This window comes from Vulpes lagopus, chromosome 2 (genome assembly GCF_018345385.1).
Source record: "Vulpes lagopus strain Blue_001 chromosome 2, ASM1834538v1, whole genome shotgun sequence".
In the NCBI taxonomy this organism is placed as follows: Eukaryota; Metazoa; Chordata; class Mammalia; order Carnivora; family Canidae; genus Vulpes; species Vulpes lagopus.
The window spans coordinates 125,814,513-125,830,529 of record NC_054825.1 but is presented as its reverse complement, the minus strand read 5'-3'; the positions used below and the strand labels follow the sequence as shown (position 1 = coordinate 125,830,529).

The 16,017-nt window shown below is 49.5% G+C and overlaps 2 protein-coding genes across 6 annotated transcripts in view; one reads left to right on the top strand and one right to left on the bottom strand.

The window, feature by feature from the left end:
• L3MBTL3 (L3MBTL histone methyl-lysine binding protein 3) overlaps positions 1-12,400 on the bottom strand; it is a 121,214-nt gene extending 108,814 nt beyond the window's left edge. For 2 of the 5 annotated variants that reach the window (XM_041744675.1, XM_041744679.1), the window contains exons 1-2: positions 10,484-11,054; positions 8,760-8,826 (exon numbers count right to left, since the gene is read on the bottom strand). The gene's annotated coding sequence lies outside the window, so the exon portion shown is untranslated. Of the gene's footprint in view, positions 1-8,759; positions 8,827-9,617; positions 10,191-10,483; positions 11,055-12,187 lie in introns of those variants that run through there. The other 3 variants (XM_041744676.1, XM_041744677.1, XM_041744678.1) reach the window with 3 other exon arrangements.
• On the top strand, positions 11,170-15,776 carry LOC121478149 (basic proline-rich protein-like). The gene is made up of 7 exons (XM_041733035.1): positions 11,170-11,289; positions 11,944-12,218; positions 12,329-12,541; positions 12,742-12,784; positions 12,943-13,542; positions 13,911-14,046; positions 14,531-15,776. The coding sequence occupies exons 1-7, from the start codon at positions 11,170-11,172 to the stop codon at positions 14,587-14,589; spliced, it is 1,446 nt and encodes a 481-aa protein (XP_041588969.1). The 3' UTR covers positions 14,590-15,776.
• Positions 15,777-16,017: the final 241 nt, after the last annotated feature.

Below are 16,017 nucleotides of genomic sequence, written 5' to 3'. Positions count from 1 at the left end.
TTCTGAACAGCACAAAACCTCTTAAGTGATGAGGAGCAGTTGCCAGGAGCAGGGGCCAGGCCTGCAGGCCGCACTCTCGACGGCGCCCTCCTGGCCGGGCTACGGCTTTGGGACAGAGCCCGATGAAAGGCCAGGTGATGTTTCCCAGTCTGCTCCTCAAAACACCACTTTTAGGAGCCCTCTTACTCCTGCTCCATGATGAAAAGTTTTCATTGACCGAGACGTGGAATAACCGCATCAGGGCCTCGAGGCCACCTGTGCCCAGTGATGTCGGCTTCCCAGGCTCTTAGGGCTCCTCCATCACAGTACATGGAATCCCATGGAATCCCCCAACCCTGCTGCCCCCCACCTTTGGGAAAACACTGAGCCACGGAAAATAAATTCAGGAAATAACGTGAACCTAGGTAAGGTTCTGCAGGAATAACGTATTCATCCTCAGGTTAGATTCAACTACAAGTGCGCCTTCTGCCCGAGGTCCCGACCTGCATCCACGCATTGAGAGTCATAGTGCCTACGCCTGGAGGATGCCCTGGGACCTGCAGCCCCTGAGGTCCAGGCCAGAGACAGCGATCCTGAGAGATCTGGCCTCCGACTCCTAGGCCTGTGTACGGTTTTCTGATTTAGTCTCTGATGGCCTGTACCTTCATGACAGCAGAGGGGCAGTACACAGCCTATCGGGGGACAGCTCACACACGCATAGACACAAGGCCACGAAGGGGAAATGGGACAAAGCCTAAGACACGAAGAGGATGCAGACAGGCTGGAGCAGAGGGGTCTCTTCCATGAGTTGTCATGTTAAAGGATCTCACCAATACCAGCCTATTGGACCCTCACAACTACCTCTTAAGACTGATCACATTTTATGGACAAGAAAATTGAGGTCATCCAGCCGAGAAAAAAAGTTTTATCTCCCAGGACAGTGTCCCTCAGACTATATTCCACAGGGCCCAGCACGTCGCATTTTAGTCAACACAGAAGCCAACCTAGTGCGATGGTAATGAGCGCGGGCTCTGCAGCCAGAGCACCTGGATTTGAATCCTGGCCTCATTAGTTATGAACTACTGCGTAATCCTGGGCAGGGTACCTGACCTCTCTTGAGCCTTAGGCTCCTTCACCAACAAAATGGAATGGGAATATCTACAAAGTCGTAAACACTTGTCATTTGTGCATGCCAAGAGTGTTTTGCACATGGTAGACAGTACATGGAGCTTCAGCTATTTTGAAGAAAACAACAACAAAAAAATCACTCTCCAGTGTCCACACTCCCTCCAGGCACCAGTTTACCCAATATCTGAAGCATACCAGGGCAGAGGAATGAGAACTGCAGAGGCCAAGACCTTTGCACCACAAAGCCCTAAATGATTTCTCAGGAGTCCAGGGGAGAAGGCAAAGAAAAACGGGAGGTGAAGAACGATGGGAAGACTCTGGATTTCACGGATATATAAAACTTCAAAATGAATTTGGAAAATTCACTAGCTATTCGTTTTACCACACTCTCATAAACAAAAGAACGTCATAGCAACCAATAAAAGCCAAAAGGACCTAATCTCTGAGTGATGACCCAAGAGTAGGTCACTGGTTACCTTATGGATATTCTTGCTGAGGAGGCAGGAGAGCTTCCTCACATACCAACGTGGTCCCAGGTCCTGCAAAAGGTCTGTAGGAGAAAGAGGTGGAAGCTGTGGCTCCTCCCCGACAGAGATTAGAACGAGTCCTTCTGTTTACAGGCCCCGGAGGACGTGGATGTCACATGCCGGAAGAGGGAATCAATACCCCCATCCCAACACTGCGGACACTGCGTCATGATCACCTACTTATACGAGGCTTTGGAGGAAAGAGACCTTGATTTTTTTCCTTTCCTTATCCCTTACGAAGATCCGCCGTAGGAGAAGAGGTATCCAATGAGTGAATAAAAAAAGAAGGGGAAATGCAACAGACTAGCTGTAGGTGGGAATGAGGGAGGGGGGAAATCAGAAAAAAAGATCTAACCCACCTGTCCACCCATCTCATAGGCCCCAGGGAAATTCTAACTACCAGCTAGGCCGCGGAGTGCTCACGCGCCACATTGGCAGAGACGGACCATTACGGCTCCAAGAAACTCTCCTTACTTAAGTGTCAGTGGAGGACACATCAAAAGAAGTTAAATTCAAACCTCTTAAGCAGGAATAAGGATAAGAGAAAAATCTAAACTCACACTTGAAGCATCTCTCAACATATTGCTACAAAGGAAAATTTTCCTTTCAAATCAAGCATGACAGATACCAGCTTTGATATTCTACTCACCCTCCTGATAAGGACTCAGAATCACACACACACACACACACACACACACACACACACACACACGCCGGAGGGACGGAGATCCCGGGGCCGAGAGATGTTAGGATTTTGCGCCCGGGCCCAAGTACATAGATTTTAGGCAGGCAAAACTCCAGATCATTTCAATGTGGGAAATGAAATCTCAGTCCCCTCAAGAACAAATCCTTGAGAATCTGGGTCTTCTTCTGTCCACATCTCCCCGCATACAGCAGACGCCAGAGTGGCAGCTAATCCACGCTTCCTTTAAACAGGAACTTGACTATTAGGACGGGTCCTTCTTACTGATACTTTCTCAAAACCTGTATCTCCTGGCCATGTTTTAATGAGAATGATCCTATTAACGCAGCCCCGACTTATCTGATTTGCTCCCTTTTCTGCCATGGAGATTATACAAAAGGGGGAGTCACCACAAGCAACCTTTACAAAATCTCAACTTCCTGTCTTCCCGCTTGTTACTGTAAGAAGGATGAATTATTTGAGATTCTGTGGCCTAACCTACTTACTTCCTCTCAAGGAGGAACAGAAAATGAAAAATGCCTTTCAAGAAAAAAAAAAACGTACATACAAAACGAAATCGCAAACTGACATTAACAGGCCTATGGCACGTTTAATATACCCTCATCAAATGCTTGTATTGGAAGTTCATTTTCAGTGTACAGAGTCTAAGATATCTCAGTTTGAGGCAAAAATATCCTGACAAGTGCTATCATATCATCAACATCGCTACACTAATAGAGTCATAATAGAAATTTTACACCCATTAAAGGGACTCAGAGGGCATAAAAAGAACAAAAACCTGTCTGACACAGATATGTCCATACGTATGCAAAACAGGCATAAACTCAAAAAAGAAAAACTAAAAGTAGTATCTTGTTCTTTTCTCTTATTTCATTTCATAATTTTTTGAAAGCTAAAAGTAGTATCTATTTTCTTACTCTGCTTCATATTTTTATAGAACACAGAGCTAAAATTAAGAGATTTAGACTCAATTTCTCTTTTGTATCTAATAAAGTAGAAATGACCAGATTCTATTTCTCTTGCGCAAGTCAAGTCTACAGGTTTACCCTGATAACCATTGGTAGCTAAATTCCTTATCAATAGATTGAACAGCCAGGCCTCAAATCCACCAAATAAGAACACACAGCAATAGGGTGAATTATTTAGACCACTCAACAACCTGAGCAGTACATTGACCTCTCAGGAATTTCGATTCATAGTTCAGGGTTCAGACAGCATAACAGATGAAGGGAAAATAATCAAATGATTTTGGTGCCTGAACAATCCTACTCAAAATGTTCTACTACTGAAGTAGTTCAATTGTACAAAATTACATATGACATAAAGCTACGGTCCGATCTTCAAAGAGCCTGGCATGCACTAAGTGCTCAAAAGAGTTTATAAGGTGATGGAGCTTCATTAAAAGTGAAACCGTCTGGTACCCAATGATCAACGCACGCAGTGGTATCCTTCTAAGTCACACTAAAGCTCTGCTTGATGGGCCGTAACTCACACACCAGAGATACTATCTGAGTCCCGCTGCAACAGGGAACCACCCAATGAATAAAGACTCTTCACTTCATCTGGCAAGCATGAGCATACTCTTCTGGTTAAGGAGTATAACAGTAACCATAGCACTGTTGCTGAATGTATTATTAGTCATATTTCCTGTTTTCTTTTTTTTTATTTTGATTCCAGCACTCTACAGTCAGCCCTGGCCCTAGCTTCTCCCCACCAATATCTCTACCCCTCCATTTAATTTTCTTCTTTCCTTTTATAATCCTGCCTTCTGAGTAAATCCCATCATCTTTTGTGTTCACTTTAAGAAATTTAGGTCCCAATCTTTCTATTGACTGACTGATCTACATTTTTTGAGAACTAACCCTACTGCCTTTGCCTTCTGTAGAGACATAACAAGTGAAACCACTTTATAAATCAGCCCGGTAACTCTCAAACCTAATCTGAGTTATGTTTTCTTAACAGTTTGTGATCATGTCAAGGCCATGAACTAGACCAAGGTGTTGTTTTCAGTATAACTCAGTAATTGGTCTTTTCCTAATTCTTGGTGAAAGAGAAAAAGAAAGAAGAAAGAAAGAAGAAAGAAAGAAAGAAAGAAAGAAAGAAAGAAAGAAAGAAAGAAAGAAAGAAAAGAAAAGAAAAGAAAAGAAAAGAAAAGAAAGAGAAAGAGAAAGAGAAAGAGAAAGAGAAAGAAAGAGAGGGAGGGAGGGAGGGAGAGAGGAAAGAAAGAAAAGTGAAGAGAGAATTGTCTTGCCATTATTTTTTCTGATACCTGTTTGCTATTTGCTTATCCTAATAAATGAATATATAAGAGCAAATATATTAATCCAGAAGTGGGTTTTCTCAAAAATATTCTAAGAATTACTTTTTTTCAAAACTAGGAACCTGAAGACATAACAAAACAATCGTACGCCAGTATCGTTTTCCCTGATGCCACCCCTTTCAAACTGCAGGATATGAACTCCAAGCACCAGTTTGCTCGAAAAGTGAAATATGAATACCAACTGCTCAAGGTTAGTGAAAGTATTTGAGATAGCACTCAGGGCCTACAGCAGCACCTGGGCAGACAGAAGGCACTCAGTATTTGTTGGATACATAAATAAATGAATTATTGAATGAATATAAAGTGCTAGCTCAATGCCTGTCATTCAGGAGGCCCTCAATGCACACTTATAGTTGACTTATCAACACGTGGAAGGGTTTGGCAGAGAGCGCCCCAACTCCCAGGTCCTTACCTGAGCAATGCGGCTAACGCCACATCAGTGGTGCCACCGTGACACTCACTGTGTTCACCTCCACCTTTCCTGAGCAGGAGCACTGAACCGTGGCTTTGTGTTGTTGATCACCTCTCTACTGGACTGTGTGGGGGGCATTTCCTCAACTAGAAGTCAGACACATGGAGACCAAGGTCTGCTGCTTTCTCTGTAGCCCTAACCCGTTCATTCATCCGACCCTGGTCTAAGCGTGGATGAGGTGAAGCACTCAACTGAGACTTCCAAAAAAGAGGTGCTCAATAAATATTTGTCGACTGACAAAACACTGGTGTACAGAAAGGAGAAGAAAGAGAGCATTTTCCTAGTGTGTATAATACACATGCAATAAACCAATTCCAGGTCCACCACGCTCATCAGAAGTTCTCTCATCCAAGATCACTCAACTTCACTCGAGTTCCTCTCAAAAGTCCTCATTCTTTAACCCAAACCACCCCGTCTCCTCAGTGGGGATTTTCTTAAACATCTTCTTCAATCTGACTTCATCAATCAAACTCTGTTACATGGCACAGGGACCCTTTTCCGGGTGCTTTGCTTTCATCCACTTGCTGCATAGCCAATGCTATGATCAGTACACACCAGTTCTTAGCATGCGACTATTTATTCATATCTTCGTGTGTCAATAAAATAACGTAAAGAGACAACCTGAGAATATCCCCATTGGATGATGAGCTCCTTTATAAAAGGTGTTTTCTATGGATGCCCTGAATTTCAAGATGTCATAGACAAATACACACGCATAGGAAGGTATAAATAGTTCTTTAAATACAGTGCCTCCCGAATAAATGGTCCTCTTTGAACACAGTGTCCCCCAAATTCTCATGAGGAATCCTCAATGGGAGCAAGTGGAATAACCTATACCAGGAAGTCATAGTCAAAGAAGAAAACAATCAGCCCCAAACCCATCACTCTCACTGGATATACAATTTGGAAATTCCATGATAGGAGGTAAAGAGCTCCTGAGTAATTTCTGAAGGTTAAGCATTGGAAAAGGGAGGGCATACATTGTGCCATGTGTATATGATCAAATGGCATATTTCTGCATCACTCAACCCAGGAATCCGTCTCCTGACTCTGGCTCCCAAGAGGGTAGGTCCCTTGTTCTTTCCTACTGGTACCAAGTGCAGCTGCTTTACTCTTCTTAACAGAGCTGAGAGTCGCGTCCACTGCTGGCATTGGGTCCAGGGAATTCAAGGGCAGAGGCCTAGTCCTTTGGTGTTCAGCACTGTAAGAGCTCAATAAAATCTAGTTAACTGGTAGACACACTGCAAGAGGGATCACTCAGGGCACCCATCCCCAGAACCCTAGGGTACACCCCTGTCCAAAGTAACTTCTCTTATAAATTTCCCATCCTAACTTTACCTGCCACAAAAAAAAAAAAAGCCTTGGTTGAAACACAGATTCTTAGAAATAATAAACTACCAAACAGAGCAGTGGAAAATTATTCAAGAAGCAGCCCTCAATTACTCAAGGACTAATTCAACATGATACATATTTCTTCTTTCGTCTACTATAGAGTCTTTGAATTCTCACAACATTGATTGGATGATCTATAGGAGAACGGAGATGAACTACAACTCACTAAACCCTGTCAGAGTTTGTCAAGTTCAGTATCAGCAAATTGAGGATTTTTTTTTTCTGTCTAGATCACAGACCATAGACAGTTGGTTATAATTAGAATAAAGTAGCAAAGGGGTCTCAGAAATATAAGAGGGGTGGGGGGCAGGCCCTGCGTGGACCTTTCCCTAAATCCGCAGTCATTTGCAGACCCATTTTCTGACCCCCTAGAGTATAAACATCACTACCCCAGTTACCTATTTTCTCACACTCATTTCCCAACAGACTCCCACAACTAAAATATTAATTACAGCTCACGAATTCCCCTCACACCAACCCTTCTACTTTCAGTACCCTCACATTTCCACAATTAGGCATCATTTTAAGTTTGATTTATTTTACTTACTCCTACCTATTAAATGACTAGATTGGGATAAATAAATTACAGTTTATATTCAGCGTCATGTAAAAACACGGTCCCTTCTTGCAATGAGACAATGCTATTCAAGATAAACTATTTTTTTCCTAAAGAAAAGAAATATCCCCTGAAGTATTGTGACAAGCCCACATAATATATATACCAGAAACCAATCTAATAATTTTAGCCAGGAATTAAATCACTCTGTTCTGCCCTTGACAACCTCCTTCCTGCCCTTCACGAAACCTGACTAAGGTAAAATGGTAATATGACTACCAAACACGGAATCCATCTTTATAGTTCTCACAACCGTATTTTACTTTCTTCTTTCAACAAAGGAAGTAAGGTCAGCACTGTTGCTCCATTTTCCAGATGGGGAGATCAATCTAGGCTGAATGAGGTAAAATGACGCACACAATGCAATACATTTAGAGGCTGAATTGTCTTTGATTGCTCCATCCACAGCCACAAGGACTCCCCAAATGAAGGAAAACAGGCACTGCCCTCCACTCAGCATGTGTAAATGTGAAACTCAGCATCCCGGGCAACACCAGATCCTGTGCTTGCCCTCTCCTTCCGCCTGCGTGATCTTCTTGCGTTGCATCACCTACGTGGACCCCCCTCTATTCACCTTGCTAATGACACCACTCAAGACCATCCACAAGCAGAAAATGACAACGAGCTCCTGTTAACAATCGTCTTTTACATCAGTAATGATTCGGTGTTGACATCCAGGGCATGCCCACCTCAGTTCTAAGGGAGCCCAGAGAGGATTATTAGTCCTACTCGGAAAAGGTAGGGCTGATTGATTTTGTTTTATTTGTTTTTTGCCAAACAGGAATCAGCAACTCCTTTAGTATTGAAAACAAACAGAATGAAAAGAAGCAAAAAAAGGAGAGAAAAAAAAAATTAAGGTAGGGGAGTAGCGGGTGGTGGGGAGGTATAAATAGAACTAGAGGAGTACAAATACACTTTGATCACTAAGATGCTTTCCCTTCAGAGGGCTGCCCTCTTTTGCCTGAGAACAACCTGTGTCCCGAAAAGAGGCCTCCAATTCCTGGAGATAAACCGGCACCTTCCAAAATCACCAAAGGGATCTTATCGGACAACCGCTATACTCTTTGTCGAGATATGTTCAAAAGTTGACACGCCTATGCTCATATGCTGGAAAGTCCCCACAGCCCTTTGACATGATGGTTGGCACAATTTGGCCCACGCTGGATTTAAGCCACAAAGTCAAATAACTTGAATGCCCCAAAGCTCTCATTGTAAATTTCACCTACAAAATTTTAACAAGTTCCAGAATCCTCCACACCACTGTGTTACAACAGTTAACGTTAGCTCACAAGTGCTTGGTTCTAGTTTTCCCATCTTTTCCATTCCAAGTAATAAAACTATTTACTTTTGGTAGAAAACAGGTAGAGTTGAAACGCAAATCAAGGATCCAGTAAAAGGGCCAGTCCACAAATTATTATCCGGGACAATCTTCGGAACCTTTCCTAATGTTTTATCTGAGCCTCCGTCACACTTCATGTCCAGACTTTCAAGCATCCAAAGCAGCCCCCACAAAACGATGCTTTGCTGCCAACCCTGTCCCACATTCTCCTTCCCGATCTCCAAACACAACTTTCAACATTTGCAAATACACCAAGCAATTTGTTTCACAAAGCAAATCTTACCTAGTGGCAGTGAAGAAATAACTCTCTGGTGGTCTTTAGGATTGTTTTTCCACCCCCAAGACGTCTCCTAAAGGTCCAGCATTAGTTGAAAGAGAGGAAAAGTAAAAATCAATGCGTTGTCATAAAAAAAAAAAGAAAAGAAAGAAAAAGCCTTCAAATCCCCCATTAATATGTTTTAATTTTGAATCACTGACCTATGGCATAATTTCGCACAATACCACTCCTTATATTAAAAATAAACTAGTCTCGAATGAGATGAAAAGGGTTTTATCATTCATTCCCTCCCCTTATCCTAAATCCCTAAATTGAAGATCTCCCCCTTTCTATGACTAGCAGGTGAAAGTTACAGGCATCCTTCGACTCCACTTTAATTTCTTGCAGGGCTTTTATCTTTAAAATCAAAGTTACTCTGACTGGCAAACGGATAGATACTATGTAAGCAGTTCTTTCCCACGTAGGCTAACGTTTTAAATCACAACTGATACAAAGTATCCAGAAACAACGTCTTCACCAGCGCAACAAAATTATACTCTTGGAACCTGAGAGGGACCACTTATCCTATGACTCTATGTAACTGCACGGTTAAGAGACTAACCGCCGGCCTTTAATCCTATTTATTAGGGGGATAAACATGACCGGCTTGTTACAAAAGACAAATTCCAACCCGAGGATCTTTTTTTTTTTTTTTTTTGTGCGCAAGTTCTGAACGCTCTGCATTTCTGTGAACTTTCAGAAATGAAACGACTCACTGGACACCCCCTCTTCTCCACCACCACCCCCCCCCCCGATTAAAAGTTGGTCAAAGACAAAAAATGATGAGCATAAAAGCAAACAACGGTGCCTAACCCACTTACAGACCTATCTCAGACCCCGGAGTCCAAGGCAAGCGCCCTCCCCCGCCCCCCCCGTGTTAGGGACCCGCGGGGGCTCCGGGTCGGGCCTTCCCGGCAGCTGCGCGGTCGGGGCCGCATCTACGCTCACATCTGGCCGCTCGCTCAGGTCGTCTAATTACTTCCACGTCTGAACAGACTACGTAGCTGCGAGCAAAGGCCAAACTTTGCTCTCGGCCTCCCTAACTTAAAGACGCGTGTAACCACTAGAGGTCTCCCCTTGGCCAGTTTTGCACGTTCGCTATTTTTGCTGCACTTGAAACTTTCCGGAGAAATGCTCTCTACTCGAGTCAGTGTTTTTCTGAAAACTTGCGCAAAAATCCACGCGACCGAGGCGGCCAGCACACGCGCCGTCGGGCCCCCCCACCGCCCCCCCCTGCCCGCCCCGGGCCGGGGAAGGTGCCGCACACCAGCTCTCGGAAAAACCAACAGGAGGACGCGCTCGCCCGGCCGCCCTCCCCGCCCCCTCCCCACCGCCCCCAAAAAACCTTATTTCTCATCTCAGGTTCCCTTCACTCAAACTTAGAACAAATAAATAAATAAATAAATAATTTCCCCCCCCCTTTAAATCTATTTCTGTTTCTCTGGACTTCGCTTTTCGGATGCATTTGTCTGGCGGCGGCGCCGAGGTGGGAAAGGAGCGGGGCCTCGGGATGCAGGGAGGGGGAAGGGCCGGGCTCGCAGCGCCCGAGGAAGTTGCATAAGGAGACACTCCGTTTTTTGGGTCCCCCTCAAAAAAAAAATTAAAAAAAAATCGGCGGGGAGGGGGAGGAAAAGGAAGCGGGAGGGGGGGAAGGGGGAGGCGGGGAGGAGGGAAACCGAAGCGGCGTTTACCTTGGTCTGCCCGTGCAGGGGTGCGGAGCGGGCCCCGGCTCGCCGCCCCCACCTCTGCCCGCGCGCAGACGGACACACGGATGGCGGCGAGGGCGGGCGGGGCGGGGAGGAAGCCGCCCGCTTTGAAACTTTCTCTCACGGTCGCGCTGTGGGCCCCGCCGCGGCCAGAAGGGGGGGGGAGGGAGGAGGCGATCCGAAGGCCTTTTTCTTTAAAGGTAATTAAAGTTTCGGCCCCGGCGCAAAAGTTGCGCCCCCGCGCGCCCCCCGCGCCCCCGGGGCTCCCTCCCCGGCCCCCCCCTGCAGCTCGCGGGGCGCGCGGCGGATGCCCGGGCTCCTGCGCTTCCCGGTCCCCACCCCCCCACCCCTGCCGGGCCCAGGGCGCGAGTGTGCAAGACCCATTATTCCGGAACGGCACACGCACGCGGCGGGGGGGCGGCCTCCCCGGGAGGAGGGCGGCGTAAACAAGTTGCAGGGGGAGCCCCCCCTCCCGCGCCGCCCCTGCGCCCCGCACCCAACGCCGCGACGGCCCGCGGCCCGCGCCCTCCCCCTCCCCCCTGCCCCCGCCCCTCCCCCCGCGCGCGCGCGCGGACGGCCCCGCCGGGCCCGCGCCGCCTGGCTCCCGCGAGCACTTTCCTGCCTCGGGCAGAAATAAACCGGAGGGTTTATTTTTGTGCAACTTTCCCAAAATGGCGGAAATTGGAGCCGATCTATATGAAATTCTCACACGCTCGGCCGGGAAGGGGGAGGCGGCGCGGAGGGAGGCGCAAACTCTCGGCCGCCGAGCCCCGCCGCGGGTCCGCGGGAGTGTGCGTGCGTGCGGGTGTGCGTGTGCGCGCGGGCCCGGGGCGCGGGGCGCGGGGCGCGGGGCGCGGGCGGCGGCGGGGGCGGGGGGCAGCGCACCCACGCGGGGCCCGCAGCCGGGGGCGCTGCCGCCAAGTGGCCCCGCGCCCTCCCCGCGCCCCCCGCGCGCCCCGCGCCCGCCCTCCCCGCGCGCCGGCACAAAGGCCACACGGGCGGAGGGGGCGCAGGGGGGCGGCGCGCGGGGCTCGCGCTGCCCCCGCGCCGCCCCCGCCGCCGCCCCCCTGCGCGCCCCCCCCCCCGCGCGCCCCCCCTGCGCCCTCGGGCGCGCTCCCCGCCGCCGCCGCCGCCGCCGCCGCCGCCGCCGCGCTCCCCGCCGCGCGCCCGCTGCCCCCGAACGCGACCCGAGTGCCGGGCGCGGGGGGCGCGGGGGGCGCGGGGCGCGCGCGGGGGCCGCGGGGAGGCCGCGGGGCCCCCTCGCAACCCGCCCGCCCGCCCGGGCGCCCCCGCCGCCGCCGCGCCCGGCGCCCTCCGCGCGGCCCCCACACCCTTCCCCGGGTGCGCGCAGGCAGAAAAATACAAGTCTCTCCTCCCCCCATTTTTTCCTTTCTCTTTTCTCGCTCTTTTGTTCCTCTTTCCTACTCGCGCTCACTCCTGCGCAGGGAGATGCCCGGCGGCGCCCCCCCGCGCCCCCCGCCGTCCCCGAGTCCCTCGCCCACTTTTTCTCGCCGGGATTAAGTTTTGAGCTGTTTCCCGGCGGCGCCCGGGGCGGGGGGGAACCCCCTCGTGTCCCCCCCTGCCCGGGGCTGCTCCGCGGGGCGGCGTGCGCCTCCGGCCCCCCCGAGGTCGCTCCAACTTTCCTCCTCGCCCCGGAGAGGGCCCGGGCGGCCGAGCGCGCGGACCGACCTGGCGACCCGCGGGCGCCGGGACCCGATCGGCCGCTCCTTACCCCCAAATTCGCTCGCTTTTTTTTTTCTCCGTCTCCCGAGTAGTCCTGACAAATGGTCCAGGGCTGCGGGCGCAGTGCGCATGTGCGCGTGGAGCCAGGGCCGGGGAGAGGGAAGCTGCGCTGGAGCCGGTGCCGCCGCCGCCGCCGCCGCCGCCGCCGCCGCCGCCGCCAGGCTCGCTCCGGCCGCCCTGCCCGCGCGCTGCGCCCCCGCCGCTCCCGCGCGCGCCGCCTCAGGTGCATCCCGCCCGGGGCCCCGAGCCCGCCGCCCGCCGCGCCCGCCACGGCCCAACCCGCCGGGAAACGCCGCTCAGGTCATGCATCTCTTTGTCTATTTGGCACTTTACTTTTTTTTTTTTTTTTTTTTTTTCCTCTTTTTGGGGAAGGGAGAAGGCGATGCTCGGAGCAGCTAATCCGGGCTGCAAGGCTGCACTGCAAATGTGCAAATGGACCCGTGCAGCCATTAAGGAGCGCGGCCTCCCCCCTCCCCTCCCCTCCCCTCTCCCCTCCCCAGCTCTTGCACAAACGCGACCCGGACCGCTAAGTGCGTGCCACAGGTCACGAAAAATGGGAAATAAAGTTTGAAGCTCCTGGAGCCGTCCCCCCCCCCCCACCACCACCACCCGCTCCCCTGCTCGAGGGCTGCAGGGGGCACGACCCGCGCGCTCCTCCCTTCCCTCCAGGGTCGGCCTTCGTGGGAGCTGCCACGCGCTAGGCCTCTGCTGTGGAATCTGGCTCGGTTGCTGCACCAGCTTCTGCAAGTGCGCGTGTCAGGACCCGGGCGGCGGGCAGAGCCGGTCCTGGCCTCCCAGGGCAGCCCCTCTGCAGGGCCGAGCCGGCCTCCGGGCGACACCTGCCTCCGCAAGGCGTCAAGGCTGCAGCAAGGAGGCCCGCGTGCGTGCGCTCGCTAGGGACGGCCTTCCCCTCCCTTGCAGGCCTCCTCTGGGGCCGCCGCCGTGCTCCTTTCCTACCAAATACAGGTGCTCCTTTCCTACCAGATGCAAGTGCTCCTTTCCTACCAGATGCAAGTGCTCCTTTCCTACCAGATGCAAGTGCTCCTTTCCTACCAGATGCAAGTGCTCCTTTCCTACCAGATGCAAGTGCTCCTTTCCTACCAAATACAAGTGCTCCTTTCCTACCAAATGAAAGTGCTCCTTTCCCACCAGATGCAAGTGCTCCTTTCCCACCAGATGCAAGTGCTCCTTTCCCTCCAGATGCAAGCGCCTTTCCTATCAGATGCAAGTGCTCCTTTCCTACCAGATACAAGTATCACAAAAGAATTGGAGTGATTGAAGTTATGATAGACATTGTTAAGGTCAGTAACACTTTTCAGTTGGGGGGGGCGGATTAAAAAAAAAAAAAAGAGTAGCACGTGTGCTTTCCAGAATGGCAGGAGCCAGTGTTAACGTTTGGCAAGGGTGGGAAAGTCGGGGAGAGGCCCCACTGGCCCTCAGAGTGGACTGTTTATTTTGCATCTCGTAAAAGGTAAAGGAGGCCTTTTTCCAAAATTACTGCCTGGGGCCTAGAATTTAAATATATCACAGATGGAAATACTGTATTAAAAATCCTGCTTCAAAATGTAAGTAATATTATTTCTTGATTGAATTTTTTTTTTTTTTTTTTACTTAAGGAATGTTCCTTGAACCAGTTTCAGAAAATAAACTGTTAAATTTCCTTCCTTAGGACCATGAGATTACCCCCAGAGAAGCTGACCACCCCACAGTTTCTTCCTTTGGTATAGTGACCAAATTCTCCAAACCAAAACTCAGGACACATGGCTTGCCGCATACTCAAGAACAAAGGGACAAACCCCATGAAGGTGAAATGAGCTAATAAAATCTGCTCATATGCTGGGCAGCCATTGGTTTAGGGGGTGTGAAGAGCAGGCTGGGTGGGTGAGAGCTATAGATAATCTCAGACTGCCGGTTAACTATTGATTTCACCCACCACTTCCAACCCTTTTCCGAGCTGCTCCCAAACAGCCTAATTAACTGATCTGAATTTCAGCTTCTTCCCTTTTCTCCTTAGCCCTTGAATAATAAGCAGCGAAATGGCCAAAGGCAGACTAGGGGAGCAGAAAAGAAAGGCCGTGAACTATGTGCAAAACTAAGACCATGCAAAAAAAAAAAACAAAAAAAACAAAAAAAACAAAACAACAACAACAAAAAAAAACCCCCCACAACCCTTAAATTTTAGATTTTTTTTCTAAAAATCCATTTTAGATTTATTCTCTCTAGATAACTTCTGGATGATATTTCTTATTTCTAAACTTATGTTAACTTCTGGATGATATTTCTCTCCAGATAACTTCTGGATGATATTTCTGATTTCTAAACTTATGTTAATGGCCTACTTGTGCTGAGCAATCCCCTGCAAGGTGGTGGGGAGTAACAGCCGAGGAAAACTAGGCCACGAGGAATTCAGTCTGGCAAGAGTCTAGCGAGCTGGGCATTGCGTTACAGTGTGGCGTGGCGTGGTAGGGTAGGCCGAGCAAGTGCGGGCCAGGAGCCCCTATGGCAATACGGACAGGTTTTCCAGAAGAAGTCACAGCCTAGCAGATTCTTGAAGGACAGCCATCCCTGGTGTGTCGTTCCACTTTTCCTCTGGGAAAATGATCCAATCAGAGAAAGACCGGTGGAGGCTCTCCACAACACCTCGCCTTCGTCCTGCAGAGATCATCCATGAAGCCTCAAGAACTTCATGTCGGTGGTTCCTGTAGTTCAGGGCGGGAGATCTTCCGCAGGCACTCACAGGTAAAAACGAGACCGCTACCACATATCTGGACCAAGAAACCGTCGGTGCCCCCAGCCGAGACGGAGGCGGATGCAGTCCTGGACTGGAGACAACGCTCAGTAAGCCGGTACTCTTCTGGGACCTGTCTGCACCTGCTCCCCAAAGGGGGCCATCCCAGTAGAAGCTTCGCTGTTCCTCACCTTTCCACCACATGGTCACTGCTTCATTTCCATGAGGAATCCCTTCTTTCCAGCTTCACTTAATCTCATCGCCCTCCACCACTGCCCTCTTCCTGGGCCACCCTGCTCTACCCTCTTGACACTCACCAACCACCAAATCTGTCCCTCACGTGGCATTTCAATTTCCTTGGCACCTCAAACTAAAGTATTAGCTCATTCCTTTATTATCCTTCGTAGTGATATATTTAAACCCAAACTTATTGCCCCCAAATGACTTCAGGTCCCTCCATTCCTAAATGTTGTGAAGCTAAAATGGTTATACATGGAAAACATTTTAAACAAGTCACCGCATTCATTCTTCAGAGGTCTTTCAAGGCATCCTATCACGTCTCAGTGAAGGTCATGTAAAGCCTCTCTCACTGGACTCTTAATTCTAGGAAACAAACAGGGTGGCGGCGGGAGGGGAGGTAGGTAGGGGCGATGGGGTTTTGGGGTGAAGGCCATGAAGAAGGGCACGTGATGTAAGGAGCCCTGGGTGTTGCGTGCAACTGAGGAATCCCTAAATTCCACCCCCGAAACTAAAAATACGATGTATGTATGTTAACTAAATTGAATTTAAATTAAAATTTAAAGAAAATAAATAAAAAGTAAAAATAAAACCTCTCTCACTGTACTCCATTCTCTTACCTCCACTCTGTGTGAACTTCAATTTAAAAGCTAAACTCCTTCTTCCTAACACTAAACTTGTCCCACCTCCTGTTGGTAGGACTCACTCTTCCTGTCCCGGAACAGTTCCAGGGTGACCTCCTCCATGGGCCAGCCCTCACAAATTGAAATTGGAGTGAAGTCCAAGAGATTTGCATTCTAATCCAGTCCTG

Excerpts from the sequence above, each read along its gene's own strand:
- LOC121478149 (XM_041733035.1), top strand. The coding sequence starts at position 11,170 with ATGGCGGAAATTGGAGCCGATCTATATGAAATTCTCACACGCTCGGCC. Across the intron at positions 11,290-11,943 it reads CGCCGCGGGTCCGCGGGAGT|GGAGATGCCCGGCGGCGCCC; the intron begins GTGCGTGCGTGC and ends ACTCCTGCGCAG. Across the intron at positions 14,047-14,530 it reads AAGGGACAAACCCCATGAAG|ATAACTTCTGGATGATATTT; the intron begins GTGAAATGAGCT and ends ATTTCTCTCCAG.